The sequence below is a fragment of the Sturnus vulgaris genome, chromosome 3 (assembly GCF_052056855.1).
Source record: "Sturnus vulgaris isolate bStuVul1 chromosome 3, bStuVul1.hap1, whole genome shotgun sequence".
NCBI lineage: Eukaryota > Metazoa > Chordata > Aves > Passeriformes > Sturnidae > Sturnus > Sturnus vulgaris.
The window spans coordinates 55,134,987-55,160,131 of record NC_142245.1 but is presented as its reverse complement, the minus strand read 5'-3'; the positions used below and the strand labels follow the sequence as shown (position 1 = coordinate 55,160,131).

Genomic DNA, 25,145 nt, shown 5'->3' with positions numbered 1-25,145 from the left:
TCCCTTGTAATGGGGGTACTCATCATTGGGCATGGTACTAAGTACACAACGTGAGTTTAGTCCCTGTTCTGTGACTTCTGAAAGACTTCATTTTTAGTTATGAAAATTAGGCAGCACTGAGGCTTTGCTTCCTGAGCTCTTTGCTCAGGCAGAACCCTGTTCTTTTTGTGCTATTCAAAGGGTCCTGCTGTCTTGTGGTGCAGCAACTTGCATGAAGTCAGGATCAGCCAAAGTAATGCACTCTGTCATCCCAGTTATTTCAAGTCTCAGAGGTCATTTAATGACCTGATTTATATGTGAGGTAGCTCTGTGCCACTTTTTTGAGCTTTAATTTGCTAATAGAAATAGTAACATAGTACCATGCTCCTCATGACCTGCCAATAGCTACAGAAGCACAGCAGTATTGGCACCTTTTGGTTTGTATGAGGTTTTTCTGTGATGCTTAGGAATTAGCATTTTTCCTGATAGCTGGGGAGCGTGTGCTTGCTTTGTCACAGCATTCTTGGTTTTTCATATCTGATCTTAAAATTATTTAAAACGCCTAATTGCTCCCACAGATTCAAAGAACAGTATAACTCCTGTGTTACAGCTTGAGGGAATATGTCCAGCAGTTCATAGTTAGAATTCAGATGTGCTGTGACCTACAGAGGAAATTTCTCATTGAAAATGCAGCAGAAATGGAGTAACTGTTTAGCAGTGTATTCAGATGAAATTGAAGAGAACCTGTGAGCTGTACACTGCTATTTGATGGAAGTGGAGAAGCAGCAGTCCTTCCTCCTTGGTGGCCAGCAGATCCCGTGCTGCTGCTGAGGGCAGGGCCTCTTCTCATCTGCTTGCTGCAAGGGAGTGTTACAGGGCTGCCTATTTTACACTCTTGTCTCATTGTGGTAATGGTTTAGAGGGAAGTGTATAAGCTGTGATTGTAATGGTAGCAAAACCCAAAATTAAATACTGTGTAAAAGTGAAACTGATGTATCATTTTCATTAGTTTTGGTATGCTCAGGCAGAATTTGTGGGATTAATTTTGAAAGCTTAATCCAGATGGAAAAGGTTAAATTCAATGCTGAATGAGTTCGGTTCCAATTCATTTGATGCCCTTGCTTGTTCTTTTTCTCAAAAGAATTAGAGATTAAGCGGGGAACTGTGCCTACTGTCCTTGTTTTCTGCCATCATTTAACTACATGTTAAAGACAACCTCTCAGTTATCTGCTGCAATAAGTAAACAAATAGATCTATTGCCATGCCAGCTCTTGAGTCCTGTGACCTGAGTATTCATGCAAGCACTTATGTTCATTTTTCCTTTTTCCTCAGGATTTATCTGGATCCATTGACGACTTGCCGACTGGAACTGAAGCAACCCTCAGCTCAGCTGTGAGCGCATCAGGCTCTACGAGCAGCCAAGGGGAGCAGAGCAACCCTGCACAGTCTCCGTTTTCCCCTCATGCTTCTCCACATCTCTCTGGCATCCCTGGGGGCCCATCGCCTTCCCCTGTAGGCTCACCCGTTGGAAGCAACCAATCAAGATCTGGTCCCATTTCTCCAGCGAGTATTCCAGGTAAATTTCTTCTAACAAACAAAATTAAACCAATTGGTAGGTTTATTAAATACATAAATAAATACTCCTGTGTTCAGAATTAATTTATTTTCTGAGAATCTTGCATTTTCAGGGCCTTTTTCTGAAAAAATGCATACTTAGAGCAGGAGGAAATGCAATCTAAACTTCAGGTGCCAAGCCCTCAGAGTGCTCAAAATTTTGAACTTGACTCCACGTAGGTGTTTGATACATGTCTTTATCACCAACCAATGCAAATACTTAATTGTAGGTTTTGTATTTGGTTTTTGTGTCATTTGTCACATGCTTCTCTCGGTTATTTACAGTCCTGTTTTTGTTCTAACTGTGTATTTTTGATGGGTTTGGCTCTTGAGCTTGAATGGTGGTTACAGGCCCGCAGGATGAGGCAGAGATTTTCCAGCTCTGTATTGTGGCACTGTAATTTTGGACATAAATACAGAATATTGTATGAGATATTTCTTAATGTTTGCAAAGATTCACAAGTTACTAGGGATTCAGCCCCACCAGTAGTAATTGGAATATCAGTGGCAGGCTTGCCTCTCTCTGTCTTACGCAAGTTAGAGTATGACACACAGTCATGTATATTCAGAAATTTGTGGAAATCTGTTAAGATACTCAGAAGAAAAAAATGGCATACATTAATTTCAGTTCTTACCTTATCCCTATCCATCTGGCATGTTACTTACTCCAGGGGGTCAGGCAGCAATTTGTATTTAGTATTTCAGGTGAGTTTGTTCTCTTTCTGATGCTCGAGTTTTTTTACTATCTTCTGACATTTTGAATACTAGGGGAATTCCTGAGAGTAGAAGAGTGCTGACATTACCCTAGGGATAACATCAGTTGCTGACAGAACCACAAAATAATAAACATAGAGCTCAGTTAAAAGAAACAAAAGCAGAGGTGCCTTTTTGTTAGGTGATTTGAGTGTTGCTGTAAACCAAATTCTGGTTAAAATTCAGAAGGTAGCATGTGTTTCAGTATTTGATACAAAGGTATCTGTGTAAAATGTTCATGCCTGTTTGTCTGCAGAGGTTAAACTCAGATAAGCAGAGGGAAGTAAGCTCAGTGCACACAGGAATGTTCAGTAATAAATGTGGCCTGAGCATGTTGAACCCTGATGCTGTGTGCATGCCCTGCAGTTATTTCTCCCCTCTCCAGCCTCTCTGACTGGCAGCACATGCTCAGGTGGAGCAGGAATAGTGGGGACAGAGTATTTGCATTGTATGCAGTGTGGTAGCTTTGTATTTCCAAGGTGGTTCCCAGTATTTGGTGTAGAAATCCATCTCTGTTGTTGAATGAAGCCAGATAGTCTACCTGGCTGGAAAGGTAACATTTTGCCACAGTCAGATTCAGGCGAGTAAATGGATTGGCATTTTAGCAGCCTGATTGCTGAATAGGGAAAAAATGTTGCAACACTGAAAATAGCTTTATTGGAGCCATGATATGTAAAGATGAGCATAAGTGTGTAGGGGGAGAGTAATAACTTTTATGAACCCACCTGATCCCCATGGGGTAAAAATAGAAGGGATATGGACTCAGAGGTCAGGGTCAGAGTCACGTCATTGCATCAGATGAGCCCCAAAAGCTCATTTTTATAACTCACCTAGTGAAAAGCATTGTCTCTACATACAAACTGTGCCACCATTTTGCACGGTGGTTTTCTGGTCTGCTGCAGTAACACAAAAGCAATTCTTTCTCGGGAAGGATTTTTATGAATGGTGCTAAATCAAAATCACCCTCCACTGTTTCGCTGTCATAGACAAGCTTCTGGTGTTTGCAGCTCTTGCTAAAGGTGAACTCCCAGACGTGAGCTAAGGCAGTGCTCTCCGGAGGGCGGCTGGGCTGCTGCAGCAGCATCACTGCTGCTACTGCTGCTGCTGCTGCTGCTGCTGCTGTTTCTCGAGCTACAAAAAACAGGAGCAAGGCTGCTATTTAAAGCCCTTTGATAGAGGGGTGCTGCTGGCTGCTAGGGCTTTCAAGCCATGTGAATTAGACTGTGCTTTCACCTAAGTGCGTTCACACCATTGTTTTCATTACAAGGACTTTGGTAGCTTTTATCATCAGCTGTATTCATGAGACCCTCAGAAAAAGTAACACAGAGCTTGTTTGCATTTCTGTGGCTGTTTGCAGCAGTCAGGTTGTAGACGTTTTTAAACATTGATTGTGTAGTACAGCACCTTGCCTTTAATAATTTTGTTCTCTGCTATTTTCTTCTCCGTTCTCACCCTACCCTTGTTTGTTCTGACCTCATTCCTCTCCTATTACCTCCTGCGATGTTGTGCCACAGTTTCTCAATGTGACATAGATTGGCTCTTTCAATCATTCTCTCTCCAGCAAGTCATTGTAAAATGAGCAGCTGTTGTGTTGCTGATAGCTATGGCTAGGGAAAGCCAAAATGTTGCAGGGGGTTCTTGGTGGGAAGACCGTTAAAATAAAGGTGTTGCTTTCCCAGGGTTTACTGGAAGAGAAGCATCCTTTTCCCAATGGCTCCTTCCTTGCAACAAAATTGAAAACTAATTTAACATCAAAAGGGAAGACAAACAAACAGCCCCCTATTAAACCGCCCAAATGGCTGATCTCTTCCACTGCCTGTTTAAGCTGTCTCCCCCACCCCTCCACAAGCCTGCCACCCCACATTGCTTTCTGCTGCACGCCACAAATTTCACAGGAACGGTCTGGCACAGGCAGCACTGACATTGGCACGTCCCTAGCTCAGTGGGCATTTCCTTCCTGTGCTCTCTGAAATACTGGATGGATATTTTGTGTGGTAAGTGGCACATGCATATACAGCCTTTGTTTCCATTCACATTACCAAAATAGACCAGGGAGATTAACTCCTAAGAGCAGAAAAAGCAACTTGGATGGATTTTGTTCAGAAAGGTAGTTTTGTTTCAAAATCAGAAGACTTCTTGTTCAGATATATGTTCATTACAGGGCTGAAATCCTACTTTTCTATGATTTCTACTGATTCAAAATGACATTATGATTTCCTATTAAGTAGATCATTATTCTGTTTTGCCAGAAATCCTGATCCCTTTATTTTGTAGCCATCTTTATAATTAGGGTACATATTCTTCCAAAGAATGAGATGTGATGCCCTGCACTGCTTTGGGTCTTGAACTGTGCCTGATTCAACCCTAAACCATTAGTGGAAGCTGACGCAGCACATATCAAAATGCACTGCTGTTGCCAGAAGATTTAGTGGCTGTTAATTTCACCTTTCTCTTTTTTTTTTTCCTTTTTCTTCCTGCTCTAACAATTTCAGTTTACTAACAAAGCAAAAATGTAAATAAGCTAAGCTCCCCTTTCTCCCCCCATCCCCAATTTTGATCTCACTGGCCAAAGGCTTTTGTCAGCTCTTTCTCCCTTGCGGTGTAAGCAGCAAAAGTTTTTTAATATTAAGAGTTCTGTAAAAGATTGCTGATAGGCCAGGAATCCCTTAACCCATGATGGACAAGCAGTTTTTGTACAAGTTAATAGATTTTGTTATTTTTAAACCCCTACAGCAATTTTTATCTATATAGAAGGGAAGGGTATGCTATGCTAATAATGAGTAGCAAATACTGCCTTTAGAAATCCGTAATTTTTTTTTTATATGCATCAGTATTTTGACTTCTGCTTGCATAGATCAGTATTTTGACTGGTGCTTTTAAGACATTCTATGTACTTTCTGAAGAAACAAGTTTATTTTCACTCTGTTAAGCATCAACTACCTTGTTATTTTTATTATAATTGTTGCCTTCTTTCACTGAGGAGCTTGGGTACAGATGAAGTTACAAAAAGTAATCCATTTGTGGATACTCTGGCTTAGGAGTGTTATTGCCAGGCATCTTAATTTATTCTAACCAGTCAGCATCCTCCCCTGATTAAAAATACCTCAAATTTTAATTGTGATAATTATGTGAATCAATGGATGTAATCCATTCAGTGTTAAACTCTACTCTTTGCAAACCTGGAAGTCTTCCACACCTTTATTGATCAGCTAGCTGGCTTGAGTTCCAGGATCCATCAGAATTACAGCATTACAGCCAGCACTCCAGGCAAAAAAGAGGAGCAAGAGGGAAATGGGATACCCAGTTGGAACAGTAACAGGAGATCTTGTCTTGGTGTGAATGTTAGTCAATGTGTGTGACTAAAATGCTGCAAGAAGAAAAACATGAGCAGTAGTCTGTCATAGTCCAAAGGGACATTGTACTGCAAGAATCTGAATAGTTATGATGCTTTCTTTCATGCCTTATAATAAAGAGTAAAACAATAGCTATACTGTAGATCTTGTTTTAAAATTAATTTGGAAAAATCTTTTCCTTGGGATTGAGCTATTTTACGTACTTACCCTGTGAACCACCACTACTTGTATGTGATAAGTCATGGACTTCTTTTAAACATTGTTTGAGAGAGAGAAGACTACCATATGAAAGTGATAAACACTGTTGAATGTCTTTGTGGGTGACAGGGACAGTGGGATCGAGTGCACCCCAGCGAGTTTGCCAATGACACAGAGCCGTGCAGGGCAGTCGGCACACAGAGGGAAGGGATGGCATCCAGAGGGAGCTGGGCAGGCTTCAGAGCTGGGACTGTGTGAAACTCATCAAGTTCAACAAGGCCAAGTGCAAGGTCCAGCACCTGGGTCAGAGCAATGCCAACAGATACAGACTGGGCAGAGAATGGATTGAGAACAGCCCTGAGGAGAAGGACTGGGGGGTGTTGGTGGAGGAGAAGCTCAGCAAGACCCAGAAATGTGCACTTGTAGCCCAGAGAGCCAACCTTGACCTGGGCTGCATCAAAACCAGCACGGCCAGCAGGGTGAGGGAGGGGATCCTGCCCCTCTGCTCTGCTCTGGTGAGACCCCACCTGAAGTTCTGCATCCAGCTCTGGGGTCCCCAACACAAGCACAACCTAAGCGGGAGCCAGTCCAGGGAAGAGCCACAAGGTGGTGAGAGAACTGGAGCACCTCTTCTAGAAGACAGCTTGAGAGAACTGAGCTTGTTCAGCCTGAAGAAGGCTTTGGAGAGACCTTATGGCAGGCAGCCTTCCAGCACTTAGAGGTAGTGTACAGGAAGGCTGGAGGGGAACTGTTTAAAAGGACATGAGTAATAGGTCAAGGGGGAATGGCTTTAAACTGAAAGGAGTTTTATATTAGATACTGGGAAGAAGTTCTTCACTCTAAGAGTAGTGAGGCACTGGAACAGATTGCCTAGAGAATCTGTCAATGCCCCATCCCTATAAGTGTTCCAGGCCAGGTTGGATGAGGCTTTGACCAACCTAGTCTAGTGGAAGGTGTCCCTGCCCATGACAGGGGGAGGAGGGTTGGAACCAGATGAACTTTAATATCCCTTCCAACCCAAACAAATGTATGAATCTATGAATTTGTAATACTATGCTTTTTGTTGAAGTTTTAAATACCCTAAAGTAATTGCAAAACAAGAGAGGATTATATCCTTGTAAAATGGATATGATCCCCCTGTCTAGAAAGATTATTTTAACACATCTATCAATGTTTCTCCCTTGGCTTCTCCGGAGGCAAAAATCTTGCAACAGCTTGTTGCAAGGAAGATGCATGCTGTTCATTGGCATGTAGACCAGAAAAAAGCCAAAACACAAAATGCCATTGACGTAGCTATGTTCTTAATCACTTACAGTGCACAAAACATCTAATCAGCAGTTTTGCAAATCTAGAATGCTTACAAATGAAATATGTGAATGTTTCACATAGTAGTAGTTTAAAACCCTTTATTTTAAGTGGTTAGAACAACATTTAGAGATTCTGTCTTTTCAAAGGATGAAAAAATAAGCAAATTGTAAAGCGCTCTAGCTCAGGGCATTGCTTCTAGCACAGGGAGTGTCTAGCCTGTGATACCTATTAGAATTCATCCCAGGTCACAGCTGATGAATAATCCGTTGTCTCAAGGCTTCATGAAATAACTAAATAGTCTCAATCAGGTTTCGAGGAGAGCTTATGCTACAAAAGGCACTATAAAAACTCCTATCATACTTGCAATGTTGCCAGAGATCAGGGAGGTGTCCTTCTCTGCAGAGGTGGTCTTTCCAGAACAGGTGCAGGAGATGAAAAGAGACAGAGACACGCTGTTCAAGTTCCTCCTGTTCAGTTTTCATGATGACAGAGGATTTCATATTCCACCAGCATTAACCTGCTGTTTTTTATTGGCTCAAAGTTAAGCATCAGATAGAAAAAGGGTAGATCATTTTAAAAATCACAAAAAACTTTATGGGGTTTAGTTTTAAGTGGTTTCACTTGCTTAATATCTGTTGTGTCAGTGTTTATATTTCACAGTCACACATTGCAGTTTTAGTGTTTAATTGCTGTCTTAAGCAAGTGCCAAACATTTCTGCCCTATGGACCAAGAACCCTGAAGGATCTGGTGCTGAGAGTTGTCCAGCACGCTCCCACAGATGGCCACAGCAGTGGCGTTGACATCCCCATGGCTGTGCTCTGCCCCAAATCTGGTTTGTCCTCTTTGCTGATTCCTGCCAGGCCTGTTTCCACCATGCTGGCAATGGCTGAGCAGCCAGCATGGCAGGGCATCTGCTGCTGTGGACACTGTGGCAGCACGTGTGCACAGGCCACTTTTTGTAGCTCTCTGAGTCACTGGGAGCACCCTGCCGGTACAAATCCATCTAGAGTATGAGGGCTGTTGAAATCCAGTTAACATATTTGCATAATTATGCATGTGCTCTGCTTCACATAACAAAATTCAAATATACTTAACCACAGTGGCCAAGATTTGACAGGTATGTTTGTTGTATGTTTTAAGGCCATCCTTGGACAATTATTGTTTACATTTGATCATTAACGTATGCATTTCTTTATAACTTTTTTTTTCTCAACCCCCTTATGTTTTTGTCAAGAAATTTAAAGTGGTGTCTTTGGTTTTGTATGTTTGAAGGTTTTTATTCTGTCATCATTTGGCTACATAAACGTAGATTCTCTGTCTTTGTCTTGGCAAATAGGGCATTAATTTGCTTTTTATCATAAATTAAAAGGTTGTCTCTCACTCTCTTGTCCCTTGCAATACTAAGCAGTGATTGATGAGCAAATGGGAAAAGTCTCTCACGTCTCCATCAGTGTGTTTTTGTTGTTGTTGACAGATGGTTGTTATACCTAGATAAAATAGAGCATAAATGTCATAAGGTATTTGGTTTCTGTGATGGGATAGGCTGCTGTAGTTCTCAGTTTTTCAGTGGACTATGTATCACTGCCGTGAGAGATATTTAAAGTGGCCTTCATGCTTCATAGTTAGTGTCAGACTTGACTAGACAGATACGTGGTGTGTCCCTCCTTAGAAGAAGGAGTCTGAGCAATTGCAAATATGGCTTGAATTAATTCTGTGCCTCAAAAGAAGAACATTTTCACTACCTCCAGATAATAATTTTTTTAAAAATTAATGAAAAGCGAGATATCCTTTCTCCTCCTTAGAGACAAAATTCATGCAGCTTGAATTGTGACTTGAAAGATTTGAACAGCCCTTTGACAGCATCGCTCTGTAGGTAGATAGGGAAGTCAAATTGCAAAGTGGGTTTTTAGAAAGCAAACACAAAAGACAAATTCACTCCATTGGCAGCTTTTCTGTTTTGTTCCCATCTTCAGATAACAGTGGACTCAAATTATTGTGATGTGTTGATTGATTACAGCCGTTAAGTTTCTTAGTAATCAGTTTCATCACTTATTCTCAATTCACGCTTGCACCTTTGATTTCTCTTCCACAACAGGGTGATGTGGGTTGTCGTTGACTAATGAAGAACAGAATTGGTTTCGGCGTGAGACAAACGGAATGCCGACACCAATCCCAAAATGCATTAATCTTTAATAATCCACATCTGCATGTTTATAAATGATATAACCAGGAGTTGCTAATGTTCATGCTCCCCCTTCCAAACAGAAGCTGACATAGGAGTTGGTGTTTGCAAACTGCACGAGAGGCACGTGGCCGCGCGTGGTGCGTGTGACCTTGCGGAGGGAGCTCGCCAGATGAAAGTTCTCGGTTGATTAAAAATACATGAAGAATTGCTTCGCTTCCGCACCGGTCTTTGGAGCTTATCGTTGTCGGGCAAGATGAAATATGGCATGATAGATCTTGTCTTCTAGGGAGATCAGACCCACCAAATGGTTTTTGGAAGCAGGTTTGCCTCAAGGTGCTTTTATCCTTTATGCATTCAACTTGCCCTTTTCTCCCTCATCCCTGAGAATTGCTGGGACCAGGGCTGTGTAATATGCAATATAACACAATAAGAAAAACTAGATTAGCTGAGGATTTGTTCCTTTTGAGGGTAGTATTAGTGAGAGCACATACATTTTGCTACTAAAATGCTCTTTAATCAGAGACAGTTATCTAGTATAAGGAGTAGAGGCAGGACTAGCTAAATAGCTCATTGCCATGTAGCGCTGCTCCAATTTTTCCCTGCTTGCTAGACTTGAGAGAGCCAGGAGGAGCAGGGAGAACTCAAACTCCATCGTTGTTGGTCTTCCAAGTTAATACTGCCTGATTCTGAGAAATTCTTAAACTTAACTGGATCCAGGGAAAAGAAATATGGATAAGAAACAGCTATTTCACATCACATTCACCCTTTCTTTTGTATCTTGCATGTTTTCACACTGCAGATATCATAAATGAAAATTGATCTGTGGTTTGGTTAAAATTTGGCAATGTTAAAGTTAGGAGTTAAGGTTTTTATTACGTGGCAAATTTTAGAAGTGTATATCTGCTACATCTGTTGTGCTTCTCAGGCTTTTGAATGCAGGTGATACAATGAGGAACAGCTTAGAGAAAAAAATCTCCTCCTAGTTATAAATACAGTCTAGAGAATGAGCACTGATAATGAAAAATTCTTCCTTTTGGAACTTGGTTTAAATCCCTAAATAGAATTCTGAGGTTTTAAGTTTCAGGTGTGTGGCAGGGTAGGTTTCATTTCTGGAAGGAAGAAATGAGCCAAATATAAGAAAGAAATACTACCCTCTCCTTTGTTAGGAGCTTTTAGATATTTAGTGCTTGCATCAATTACAGTTTTATATTCTGTTTAATTTACATTTTATAAAAAAATTGAGAATAGTTTTTCTCTAGCTGAAGTATATGCTTTTTGCATTACATGTAATTACTACAAACATGTAATGATGTGTCCTAAGTAATTACAGATTACTAAATCCATGCAATCCTTTCAGTCTTTTACTTCAGTCCAAATGCAAGCAAAACTACCATTTTTGTGGAAGGATTAAAAGGACAGAGTGAAAAAACACAGCATGACTACCAGGTCTGGATCATTCCCTAAAGAACATAGGCGATTCCTTCAAAAATTTAAGAAAATACAATTTTCAAAAATCTAAAAGCAATTCAGAGACCCTGTAGAGGTGTGAGAGAAAGTGCTGGCAAGCTGTGGCTGCAGCCTCTACCAACTCCTCTCATCCCAATTCACGCCATCGCTTTGGAGGGACGCAGTGACAGAGTGCAAAACATGTGGAGGGATGGTTAAACCAGACTTTAGAGGGGGAAAAAAAGAAATTAAATCAGTGGCTGAGCTTTGAAGAGGTCTGTCTAGTGCAGAGCAGTGAGCAAGTGGGGAAGAAAGGAGCAAGCACCTCATCTAATCTTTCTTCTGGGGACCCAGGTGGACAAATTGGCAACCCTGTTCACAGCCTCCCCCCAACCCTCTTTGTAGCGTAAGAACTGCTAATCGGATCCATGCTGCTGCAACTGTGGTTAGTTATTAACAGAATAAAAGCAGATTTCTTCAAAAGAATGGGTTGGGGAAAACGGCTCTACAAAATTGCAAGGTTGTTAGAATCTTAAATGCACAGCAGTCGGTTTTTCCCTATTCTGAATTAGGCGATGAATACGGCCTTTCATCTGTCACTGTGCCCATTTCTTCAGAAGGCAGCCAAACATTAGGCTTCTCAAACAAAAAAAAAATTGTTTGAAAGAGGAAAAATATTGGGGAACAGGAAGAATAGGAAAACGAGAAGGAGAAATCAGGTTTTGTTTTTATTAATTTGGCCTGGTGAGAGAAATATGAGCTTGCCTGCTCTATTCAGTTCCTGCATGCCAGCCGCTGTGAGCCACCGTTTCTGAATGTGGGGATTAGAAAAGATTTAACTGGTTGCTATCCTGGGCTGCACCATTCTGGACTGGCCTCCAGCAGAAATATCCTTGGCTGGAAACTCTCCCGAGCTTAATGAAAATAATGCATTAAATGGATGCAGAGTGAGGCAGAGGTGAAAGCAGAAAGAATTTGATTCCCCCAAATGAAACTTTTCATAACTGCAAAGTGAAATTACAGGTCTGGGGTGGGTGTTACTGAGGATAGAGAAGCAGTGATTCCTAGATTTAGACTGACTTATGCCTTCGCTTATTCAAGTAATTAAATGATGCATCCTTAATTTTGAGGAGCTCTACTGCCTTCCTGGTTTGCAGCAGAATTTTGGAATTTGTTGGGAAGGAATAGTCCTCAGGCAGACAGGTGCTTGCTGTGACCTCCTGGAAAGCCACTCATTATCTGGGTGAGTTGCATGCTTCTGAAGATTCCCATTGACAGCTTGCTTTAGGCTTATTTCCAAAATCTCAGGAGAAGGGGCTTCACTTTGGTCCAAACACCAAAGAGGACTTCTGGATGGGGCATGGATGAAACAGACCCACTTGGTATTGTCAGGTACTGCTTTTCCTTCCCTTCCAGAGCAAAAAGAGCTTTGGCCTTGGGAGGGCAATATATTTTCTTTCCTTCCCCTTGCCACCAAGACCGTTGTCAGTTCAGGCAGTACTAACAATTATTTCACTTCATACTCCTGAGTATTTGTTACGGTCTTCATACCTTACTCAGAGGTTACACAACCTGGGAATAAATCTTGTCTGTCTTAATTTGACAGGCCCCAGTTTCAACTATTTAATTCTTTTTTTTGAAGTCCATAATATAATGAATTATTCTGTAGTAAGGGTGACATTTGGATGGTGTTCCATAAGTAATACCTTGGGACTACACACTGAGTAATGAGGATGAAACAAAATATTGAGTAGCTACCTCATCCTGTCAGTGTCAACTTTGCTTTGAATTAAATGTTATATCGTGTCAAACAAGTAGCTTCTACTCATGAAATTAAGATATTTATGCTTTTGCATTTGTGCAGAGAAAAGTCAGAGCTAGGGTTCTCTGGGCCACTTTGTTCATTGTTTCATTTTTAATGGAGATTTGAGAGCAATTTAGCACTTAAGTTACAGTGATTTCTTTGAAACTCACCCACAATCCTATTACTGATTTGGTGAATATGACATAGATAGGAAAAAGAAGGTGAGAGTGTAACTTTCAAGTGTTGGTAGTCTGAGAATTTTGCACTTTCATGAGAAGCAAAGTGGAGGTTTTTACTTCATGTTGATTTAACATGGATTGTGATATATATGTTAGGGAATCTTGTGTTTTTGAAGCGGGATACATTTGTTTTAAGAGGTAATACGGAAAATCAGGGCTAGGCCTGACAACAATCTTGATAACACTTTATGATGTAAAGCATCCATAAATCTGGTGTGAGTTTATAAGCTTCTTGTTTAGAAGCTTGTACAGAAGCTTTGTGTTGCTGCAGGAGAACAAATCAGCTTCTTGTGGTCTCACCTTCAGTGAGCCTCTCGGCCAGCCACCAAAAGCATTCCAAGGCAGGAAGGTTCTGGGTTTGGTCCCAAGTTCCTGGCTAAGGGAGGTGGAAATTGTCTCGGTAAGCAGGCTGCAGTGTATTACCAGCATTGTGAGGGGTTATTAGCTGCAGTGTGGTGCTAAGCAGAGCCAGGCGGCTTGGTCTGAGTGTGTTTGACTCTACGTATCTCAGCACAGCCCCAGCTGCTGTGTCTGAAAACATCCTCATGTCTCAGGCCTTTTAAAACATCTGCACTCAGATTACTACATAGATAGGAGGAAGGTTTTAATACTTTGCATGTCTTAATTTGAGAGGATATGCAGACAACCCTTACTTTTTACTTGAATGAATATGTAATTTAAAAGGTACTGTTGATACAACAGGAAGCTTGGCTACAATGCATAAATTAAGGAAGAAAATAATCTTTATTCTTAAGGGGTCATAGGCTTTATAAGATGAAAGAGATAACACAAAACACATGACCAGTTTCCTTTATGCTACCCATAGAAAAATTTCTTTCCTTTGAGGTCATTTGCACCTCACTTCCAATTTCCTGGAAAGCTCATTTGAAACACTCTCATATAGAAGCCTACTTATGTTCTTTCATTTCTGATGTAGGGATCCAAGACCTGGAATGTCTCTTCTAGTCTATGAGCCTTTATTGTAACATTGACTGTGTGATGATTACCCTATTATTTTATCAGATTTCATCTTAATCACTAGATTTTCAGGACCTCATTATTCGTAAAACGAAGCTGTTTCAAGCTCCAGTAATGGTTGGATTATCCTCCTAACCATCATCATGCTCTTTTTCCTCCCTGATATTTAGTCTCAAATACATATTTTAGAAAAGAAGTCATAAAATTCCAGCTCTAGTTTTTGTCATACTAAATAATACTCACACTTTCAGCCTCCTGTCATTTCATGCTGGTAGCCCATTCCCATTCTAGTTTGCATTAGGCTTTCTGGGTTTGTCTCTATGAGGGCTCACCAGTGACACATCAGCAGTGATGTTGTGTTGTCTTACCTCTACTGTGAACAATCCTCCTACTTTATCCTAGTGATAAATTTGTTTCTTTGAGTGCCACATGACATGGTTAGTGATAGATGTTTGTAGGCTATAACCATTTTAGGTCAACAGATGTGGTCAGATTTTTCCCTCCTTTTATCCTCCCATGTCTGCCTGATAACCTACAGCTCTTCAGTTATAGAATGCCTGAAGATTCATGTATATAAACGTTTGCATTTTTAATACTCCAAGCCAAAAGGTGGTCCCAAGGGTTTCTTAGGTAGCATTTTGATCATCTTTTGTATTGAGTAATAATCCCTACTTTGTGATCAATGATGTCATTAATCCAGCTCTCAATTCCTAAATTAGATTGGGAATTGTCCCAAAGACAACCCACAAGATGTGTAACTTCTGCCTTCCCTTCAGCCTAGTGTTCTACTTTCAACACAGACTATGATCAGTTCCCCGCCCTCCAGTTCCTCATGCATCTTAAAATTCCTGTGCTTATATCCCTTCTTCCCCCCATAACTGGTTATTTCCTAGAAGGAGCTTGTTACCACCAAAGTGTTTTCTTGACTCAATTGTTCAGGCATAATTCTGTGAGGTATTGTCCAGCTGGTACAGGGTGTCACAGCCCAGCATCCTCCAGTATCATTACACTGATGGGAGCAGAGAGCCCTCAGCATCTTTCAAAACATTGCTGATGTGGACTGTAAGGACCCCTCTTTAGCAGAAATCAAAGGTCTGCTCTTCCTTGCTATGTTGGCCCTAAGGAATTGACTTTTTACAGTTTAACTGCATGGCTTTAGCCATGTAGTCACTATTTAGTACTTTCCTCAATCTTTGCCAAACGTAGTGTTCAGTCTCCCCTGATTCCATTCGAAGTGAAGATTTTCAAAGTGAAAAAATTTAAAAGCCTTTGATATAATTTAAAAAAGAGAAAACCTGCTTACAAATATAGTATTATGCATTTTTAAATTCCCTTACCTCTTCAGCTGACTCTTTTTTTAAAATTTTAAATAGCAGATATTATATTAGGTAGACTGCTGGTTTCAGTAGTTTTAACAACTAATTTTACTAGATAGCTATATAAATTTGAATAGCATTTTGCTCCTCTGTTAAATATATGGAAAAGAACTAGCATAGCAGCTTCTATCCTTTTAACATACATTATTGCATTTTCTGTGGTTTTGCATAATAGTAGTATTGTGAAACATCTGCAGTATTCACTTTGCATACGTTTTGGCAGGTGGAGTATCTCACCAATGTGACAACAGTGGTGTACAAAAGATGGGAAAAGGTCATCCCTGTTTAAACTTCCTTCTGTGTATGACTGGGTCAAAGGAGGCAGTAGTCTGTTAGTGGAAAAAAAGAAAAACAACTAGATTTATTTTTTTCTGTCTTGAATAGCTGCAGGAGTTATGTTAAAAACGAAAAAGGGTTGTTTTTCTTTCCTAGAAGTTTTCCTTCCCAAATAAAATAGAAAAGTCTGTTCATGTATTATTTAAAGTGTCTTCCAAGAAACACAACTGCAATACTGGTTGAAAGAGAAAAGGATTACTATCATTTAAAGGAAAGAAATGGAAAATCTTTAAGGTCATTTCTTTTCATGACAAAGAAACTTAAAAAGCATAGCAGACGGGATCTTCAAAGGTTTTAAAGTCCTGTCATCAGCTCCCAATCGATAGGAGTTTGATACCCAAATTAAGAGTTCAGTTCAAGTCTTCAAAGGTATTTGGGTGCTTAACCTCCTTTTACCTTTCACATCACTTCTAAGAATAAAACGGCAGCTCGATTGAAAACATTTTGATGCAGTACCTTCATGTCCAGCACCTGGATAATCTGTAGCACCCACTGATAATTAGCATAGTGGATACGTCTCTTGAAAGTTTGTTACTTGTTGGAATATGTGCCCAGTTGGTCATGTTTATGAAACAGTTTTTATTTGTGAAACAAAAATTTTGCTTTACAGTTTGTTTAATAAGGAAAAAAATCAGTACACTGAAAAAATAGCATTAATGTTTGTAGAGACTGACAATTCCCGTGAATCTGCAAAACTCCAGAGTCTGTATTGACTGAGGATGTGGATGAAACTGATTTCTGTGTAAAAGTTGTACAGGTATTGTTCTACCTTGACTTTACTGGTCTGTGATTGAACATTATCCTTAAGGCTAAAGCTCCAGCCAGATAACTGATGGTACTATCAATGTAAAAAAACAGACACCGTCTATAGTATATGCAAAGTATGTTGCCTATCATAGATACTCTCTGCACTATAGCTTCTCTTAAAGTTGCCAAGTCCACCTAAAGGAAGATCCTGCTGAGAGCTATGCAGTGCAGTCAGAACCACTCCTGCTTTGTTTTTTTTTTTGTTGTTTTGGGGGGGTTTTTTAAGTGTTTGTAGGAACCTTAGATGGTTCCCATCCACTTGAAGTGCTCTCTCTGATAGCGGTGCCTGGGGCATACACAGTGGAAGTGGCAGTGCCCTGTGTTAACATGGAAATGCTGTTTGTTTACAGTCTTGAGTCACTGAATCCTTCCTGTCAAGCTGAAAGCTTTCATTATAATGCAGGCACTTACCATCTCCACAGCCTGCTCTTGAGTGACATCAAAACATAAGCTGGAATTTGTCATTATTATTGTCATATGCCTCAGAGTTCGTGAATGGGCCGTGGAACCCAAAGCCTTGGGCGCTGAGTGGCGTGTTTGGTCTTTTGGAGGAGCAATTCTGCCTCTGGTCCAGCATTTGCATCTCTGAGACAGTTGTCACAGCTGCTCTCGGTAATGTTGACTGTCATGTTTCTAGTGCAGAAGCACCTCATCTGAATAGCTAGGCAGTAGTTACACTCTGCAATTTACAGATTTTTCTCTTTGTTCTGTATCAGTCTGGCCTTCTTCAGGGTTGGTGCCGAGAGCTGGTAGCTTTGGGACGGGCAGTGGATGGAGCAGAGCAGACTCCTTTTCTTTCCTGCATTTATGTCCACCTGGTTGCTCTAAAGCAGCCCAACCCTGCTGCCCCGCTGTCAGCCCGGCTCCCAGCGCCAGGACTGTCCACAGGATTCTTGCTCCTGCCACTGCAGAGGGGCAGCTGCTGAGCAGGAGGAAATGAGTCTCAGCAGGCACAAATCTATTGCCTGTGTTTTTATTCTTTCCATTTCTTTCAAATGGAAAACAATCTGAACAGTTTCCGAAGATGAGGGGTATAAATCTGTCTGCTGCTATTTATACCGTGCTCGTCACTACAAGTGTCTAAATGCTTAAAGTATATATTTGCTGCCTAACCTGAGGTGGTCTTCAAGCCTCTTGGGCTGTCACAAGCAGCCATGTCTCAGACCGAGAGCAAAGAGGAGTCCCAGGGGATGTCCAGGTCTCATTCTTCTTCCTGCTGGGCTGGGGCAGGTTGATTCTTATGCCCCTGGGGCATTGGGGGGTGGTAAGATGGACCTCTCTGCTTGACACGGTGTTGAATGGTCACCCAGAGGAGTGACTTAGATCAGTGCAATAAGCATCTGCTTTATTATCCATTTACACTGAAAGGGAATATTTTGTGTTCTGAGCCTCACAGACAGCACTGGCAGTGCTCTGCTTGTTTGGGTGGGTAGACAGCAGTGGATGTCTTTTGAGCAAGGCCATAAAAATGGATATGTCTGTTTTAGCTAGTTATTTTAATAAATAACTTCCTTTGCTTTTATTTGAATAATAAGATACCTCTTTTCTGGCTGATCTCTTTCAAACATTCACTTTCACCACATGTGCCTGCATGTTATTCTTTATTCCCATTTTCTACATGGACATTCAAACAATATTAAAACCACTGATTCATTGAAATACTTTTTAAACTGTTGTTGTTAGTCATTTTTGTATTGACCGAATTTTTCATTGGTAATATTGTTGGCAGCAGTCCATGTCTGCCTGGCTGGAGGCCAGTTTAAGCTAGGCAGGATGAGCCCTATTGTTCAGCAGACTTGGATTTTGTTAAACTCCCTAACAGAAATATGTGTCAGGAGATTTGCAGCTATAAATTGGATCATGTTGGTGAGGTTGGGAACTCGCTCAGTGCGAAATTGAACATTTCGCCATGCCTGTTGCTAAATGTGTTTGTGCATGTTTCCTCCATGGGTTTCAAAAAATAAAAGGAAGAAAAAAGAAAAAAGTGTGAAAAAACTAGACCTGTTGAGCTCTGTCTTTACCTTATACAGCTGGTAGTTTCTTTGATGTTGAGTGGTTGAAAAATGAAGCAATGCTTGGTTTTGTGCACTGAAATGCTAAAAGCAAGTGTGTTTTCCCTTTTCTCTCTGTGTGTTACAGGCAGTCAGATGCCACCGCAGCCTCCTGGCAGCCAGTCAGAATCCAGCTCCCACCCTGCCTTGAGCCAGTCACCAATGCCACAGGACCGAGGTTTGTTAGGTGTTGGGGCTTTTTCAATTGGTGCCAAATGCAGCCTTCATTTTAAGTTGCACATTAGTAATGTGAGATTTCCTGGTATTTCTTTTCTTTTCCCAGGGAAAATAATGACAGTCTTCATTGTAAAAGGCTTGAAGGGTTTCCATCTCCAGGGAAAGAGCAACTGAATAGCAGGTTTTACCAAACTATAATTGAAAACAAGGTTTTCTCAAAATACAGTGAATGCCCAGGGTATAAAGCAGTTTCTGTAAATACTTGAGTCATGTCCTGGAGAACACAACTCTTTGTTGCCTATCTTGGAATAAAGATGTAGAGAAAGAGTGCTAACTATGAGCAGTTTTGCTACTGTTCTTAATCATCTCTAATATCTTTGTGTGGACACAATAGTCCTCTAGTCAGTTCTAGGATAAAAATGTCTTTAAATATAAAGGGAAATCAAATATTTGGGTCAAATAGTTCAAACATTTGGAAATCTTGCATGGAAAACCTTGCAGGCAAGAGCACTGTTCTAAAAGGGTGCTCCCTACCGTGTGCTCACAAAAATAAGCAGAGCATTTTTAAGTTAAAGTTGCATTTTATAAACTTCAAGCCCTTTGTCCTTTCACCTCCTTTCTCCCTAACTCATGGAATTCAGTTGTCACAGCTTTGTTGCGTGGCCATACGTGCCATCAACTTCTGTAATCCGGGCATCCTGTCCTTGCAGTGGTTAACATGTGCCAGTGACAGGCTTGCAAAACAGACACATGATAACTGTGATAAACATGGAGTTATTTATGAAATGCCCCTCCTAAAATGTCTTGCTTCCAGAAATATCCCAAGTAGCACCATATGGGGATACCATAAATACTAGAAGTTTTCTCACAGTGAAACAAGTTGAACTCACAGAATGACAAATTTCTGGGATAGCATCCAGGAGGAGCTAAGAGGACTCACAAAGAAGAGCAGAGAGTCTTAATTTTTGCTATTTTTCTGGGTTGAATGTCCCCTCCTCCAGGAATGCTGATTAATGAGAACATGAAATACAGAATTCCATGCTGATTTGTTTTGTTTCCTTTTCAGTCATTCTGTATATTCAGTTGTTTGTTCAGGGACATATTTTCCCATTTAAAAAACTCAGAATAACGTAAATGCTTGGTGAAAAAAGAATGCCCTCAGTAGCCGATACAAATACATGATGCTTTGTGGGATAGAAATGTCATGAGGCAGCAAGAATGGATCAGTTGAAGGCTTTGAAGACCCAAGCATCTTAGAAAGATGTGTGCATTTCCTGGCATAACTGGGTCTTGGCATAAAATGTTACAGTGCCCACTAATAATTATTTCTGCAGTGTATGTTCCTCACCTGGCTTTGGGGGACAAGTTGGACAGGTCTGACAGAACTGGAAAGGTCGAACCTCTCTGTTCTGCTGTAGAACAAAACTGTGGTTCAGTGTATGGTCAGGAGAGGCAGACAGGTATTCAGAAGTAAAACAGAAGACAGCTGCCATAATTGGGAAGTCAAACATGAAAGTAACAGTGAGAAAAGTAAAATTTACGGATTGATTTAGTTTGATTTTCATCTACACAGCCAGAATTGTGGGTATGTTCTTAGAGAAAATGTGTTTTGGAATGTTGCAGGTTTTGCACACTTCGTATGCAAAATCTGGTGTAATATGCATGATCCTTGTGACCCAGCTTGTACAAGAAGTCCATTTGTTTCATGCAGGAGATTCAAAATTTGTAACTAGCTAGGTCATATTGATTTTGCAGAACATGTTCCCCAAAGCTTCTCTAAAGTCTGTGCTGTACGCGCATAAACATGCGTGCATTCCCTTTTGTGCCCTGTCATTGATTAGAGGCTCCTTTGAAATGGAAAACTTCACCTTTTAAAAAGGCTGTTACATTAGTTGATTCCTTTGCTTGCTTGAACTGGTTTCCACAGAACTTGAAGAAAGGAAGGAGGGGGAATGATGGGGACTCAAAGGGGAAAGTGCTTGTCATTTACTGATAAAAACCTGAGCAGAAAATCGTTGCTGCTAAGGACACCTGATCCTTGGGCATCTGTTACAGTAATTTAAACTCTCGGCTTACTGATACACTTTCTCCAAAAAAAGAGAAAAAAAATTAAAGGAAAATGAAAACAAAATCCCCAGAGATACTCCATAGGATAAGGTAATGTTGTTTGTTTTCACACTTTGTATAGCATTTCTTTCCTTATTTAGAGAGAGAATTGAATGAAGAAAAGTCTACTAATCATTGCTTGAGCAGAATCCTCTGCTTTCAATACTTGTAAAAAATGTTATTTACCAGCTACCATGAAGATTGACTGATGGGTGGAGTCTGATCTGTAGCACTTTTGGATGCTAAACCACTACCTTGAACCATTAAATTTACACTTACTGATTTTATTGTTAAAATGTTTATTATATTTTACCGTGCTTTCCGTGGTTACTCAGCATCCTTCTGGGATTTTTATGTTTGTCTGCCTAAGATTCTACATCCCCTATCTCACAGTGCAGCATGAAGCAATGAGCACAGTTTTACATATACATTCTGTGTGTAAAAGTAGGGGAGTAGTAATGTAGTGCATATATACAGTAATAGGAGTTTCTTGGAGAATTGGATTTTTTTGTGCTCCTCAACTTTCTTTTTATATAGTTTATTTCATACTTTTTGTAATAAGCATTAAAATGCTTACTTTTTAAAAATAATTTTTAAATTTTTCATGTCCGGCTCAAGCTGTAGAACATTTGGACCTGCTCAGTGTAATGTAGCCTGCTATTTAAGGCACTTCCTTTCTTGTCCCACAGCTGATAACTGGCCACTGTTGTTTGATGCCCAATCAGTAAAATTATTTTAGTTCTACCAACACACCTTGTCTACCTAAGAAATCAGAAATTGCATTTATTTTATGTACATAACCTATTTTTAGCTCACGTGACTTGAAAAGTAGTAGTACTTGAAGTCAAGTCCCATACATCCTAAAGAACTATAGGAGCTGGACAGCTGTGGAGGCAGACTGGTGTCAGAGGTCTCTTGGAGAAGCAAGAGTGTGTTTAACTGCTGCTGAATCCCAACAATTACCACTACTTGAGGTTAATGTAATGACAGTGTAGTCGTGACTAATAGAGGTAGTCATCGAAACTTGCTATGTTTTTGGGAGGAAGGAGGATGCACATCTTGCTCTCCATTTCTAATAGACCTACTCCAGACTTTCCTTTATATGATCCAAAGTAGGGGTTTGTTATTTTGTGTTTATTGAAGTCAAAGCTCTTTATAAACTTTTTTTGCATCAGCCCCAGAGGTAGGGCAGCAGTAATACCTCGGCTGTCATAATCATTCAGCAAATCCTTGACGTACACAGCCACTTGAGCCTCCCTATGTTCGCTGTTTCTACTTACTTGTTTGGGTTTCAGAAGATGTACTTTGAGGATGTCCTTAGTAGCCAGAACTGCTCAACGAGTTAGAATTTATTTCTAGGGATCAAACAGAAGCCCAGCACATCCCAATTGACCCTCTAAATTAGTTTCCTGAAGCTGCAGCCTGAAAAAGAAACCTTCATCCTGGCCAATAGCTTATACTCCCATACTTGTGTAAACTAATGGAGATTTCTGTCTGCTTATATGAACACTCACCTGTGCAAGCACTGTTACGAGAGTATTTGTCATAAAAATGTTGAAATAGGCACTTTTACCCCTGCAGAAATGAATGGTTCCTTACGAAATTCTGAAAAAGGTTAGAAAACTTACCTGCTTTTAAATAATATTTTCATGCTTATGCAATTGGGTATATGTAGATGTCAGGTTTCAGTCTTATATTAAAATAGTGAATTGGGAGCTCCTGAAAACCATTGAATTTAATGAAAACAGTTAATGACTTCACATTATTACTCTAGCAAGCACTCTCATAATGGGGATACTTAAAGAAGCCTTATTTATTAGTGCAAATGTATATGGGTCAGAATTAATTTTTAAAAAATCTTTAATTGTTTTCCCCTTATAATTTTCACAGCGGTACATAGTTAAATATTCATGATAATGCTGATGATATGCTAAAGGTCTGAAATAGATCTGGAGTCTCAAAATCAACACAGGTTATTTAACCCTTTTCATCTAATGCACCATTGGGGACTTGCGGAGTGAAATCCCAGAGCACTGGAATAATTAGAAGATAGTAATGAGGATTTAATTAGTCCTTGAGATATGCTGAAATAGGACCACTGAGAACTTTTCTTTTTGGACATGGATTGCAAGCAGAATTGATGCCGTTGCAGCTGCTGTGATGTGCTGGAAAATGTATTCCATTGCTGGAGGCAGTTTCAGGGCAGCATTCTGTGCCTGTCAGATCTATGTGGACAGTGCCTGGAGTAATCACCTCCAAAATTGTTGAATAGAAGTTGCCGCCTTCTCCATCACCTTCTTATAGTACCTTTTAATTTTTTTCTTTTTCATGTCATTCTTTCTGTTCTACCTTTATTTTGTTCCGTTGTTGACATCCAGCTTTTGAGGAGTGTTGTAGTTTTGTGCTCTATTAAAAACATATCACAGTCGGGGACAAGGAGTAGGAAACTGCACGCTCTTAAGAGTACAGGTGTTACACTAAGCAAAATTTGGATCTTTTTGACACTGCTGCTTGTAAGGTTTATCCTCAGATCTTGTCCTTATTTAGTATTAGATCTCCACAGAAGTGATATTTATCAGTAGCTGCAATGTAGTAAATTTAAATAGCTTTTTTGGCAGTCAAGATGTTATCCAGTGAGAGGTTGTAACAGATGGGATGTGATCAGGCATTTTGATGTTCTCTTTGTGCTTCCCTACAAACACTAAGTACCAACTGAATTCCTGTAACTAAAATTTCCTAATTTACCCATTAGATTTCATACAGGTATTTTTCTCCCTTTTAACTGTTTTCTGGGCATGCTTATTTGTACACAGTCATTACATAAATTCCACTGTCATGCATTTTCTTCTAACGAAAAATAAACGTTTTTGCTTGTGTGGAGGACACAGAATACCAATCAGGTGTTTTGCGCCTACAATTCCTGATCAGATTTATGGCTTAATACTGACATTTGATGGTAGAGATTCTTTTTCCCTGAAATCTATTTTCTACTTAAAAAGAGAAACCAGAAGGAAGAAAATAGATCAAAGAATTCTTATTGCAACAAAAAAGATACTGTAGTTTGCTTTTAGATCTTAAAAAGACTTTTTTCCCTGAGAATACGTTTTTTGCTCTCATTTGGGGATTTGGGATCTATTCAGAGCACTGAGGAGCTAGAGAATAAAATGATTCTTGTCATTAACATTCTTCTGCTTGCCATGTTAATGATGACACCACTTAAGGTTAAATCAGACTTGGTAATAAGTTTACTTGATGTAGACTGAAGTGTTTCAGGCTCTTAAAGAAAGATGCTTGAGACATGCATAGAGTGCAAACCCACAGGTATGTTTGAGTGCCTCTCCTGCACACAGTGTTCTCCAAGTGGGTCAGTGCAGGGGAGCTGACCTGGAGAGCTCTGTCTGGTATGCAGGAACACTCTGCCAGACTGGGCAGAAATCATGCCTGGAAAACTGGGGCTAGAGGAATTGTGCCCTCAACAAGCAGAAGTGCATCACATAAGGAGGAAAAGCTGAAACTGTCACACTAGCTCTGTAAAACATCCCTTTTTATCTCAGGGCGTGTGATGAAGCAGAAACATGATGCATAGGAGTACACAGAGCAGGTCTGTATGTGAAGGCAGAGCCATGTCGTAGAGCCAGGCACTAAGCTTTTTTAGTGACTCAAAAAGCTACATTGCTTTCTCAACTTAGTGAGTGCTAAATTTATCAACAGTCTTTTAAAAAGATTGGGCCAACATTCGTTTTTAGCTCTCTATTTTTAATTGGATTGTACAAGTAGAAGTGCACTGAAATGTAGTGTCAGTGTGATAAGCAGGTTTTTTTAATGTGCACACACTATTTTTCTTTGGTATTTTGATTAGCAATGCACGGCAAAAAAGCTTACAATATGTCCACTTTGATTAGTAATCAACGTCACTGGGATGAAAAGTTACTGTTTTTCTCTCTGAGCTGTGGAGGGCATAGTTTTGTGTCTGTTTGTCTCTCAAGTGTTTCAGGAAAACCTGCTTTTCTTGCCCAAAAGTATTAGAAATTTTGTTACTCTGCCAAAACAGGTTAATTCTTAAAGAAGTCGATTGCCGTTTCAGGATGCTGGTTCCCGATTGTACTTGGATTTCAGACATACACCAGCCAATCTCAGCTTTAGGTTGATCTGATTAGTTGTAGCCTATACTAAATATACAGCAGGCCATCTGCAAGAAGAATCAAAGGACAAAAGGGTATGATTTACATATGATAAGCCATGCTGGGGGACAGCAAAACTGCAGAAGTAGGATGTGAAGTAAATAATAATATCTGTACAATCAAAACCCAGAGTCAGGTCTCAACAAATAAATTTTGTATATGAGCAGCTGGTCATTACACTCTTCTTGTTTCTGTTAAATCTTGTTATACTTGGAGATGAATCTTTATTTCATTCTTTAAACTAAATTGGGGA

General features: G+C 40.1%; 1 protein-coding gene across 5 annotated transcripts in view; it reads left to right on the top strand.

The window, feature by feature from the left end:
* The window catches only part of ARID1B (AT-rich interaction domain 1B), a 324,234-nt gene that overhangs the window by 224,132 nt on the left and 74,957 nt on the right, over window positions 1-25,145 (top strand). For all 5 annotated transcript variants that reach the window (XM_088161695.1, XM_088161694.1, XM_088161696.1 and 2 more), the window contains 2 exons: window positions 1,312-1,555; window positions 18,517-18,606. In XM_088161695.1, the coding sequence (XP_088017821.1) occupies window positions 1,312-1,555; window positions 18,517-18,606 (334 nt within the window). The remainder of the gene's footprint in view (window positions 1-1,311; window positions 1,556-18,516; window positions 18,607-25,145) is intronic.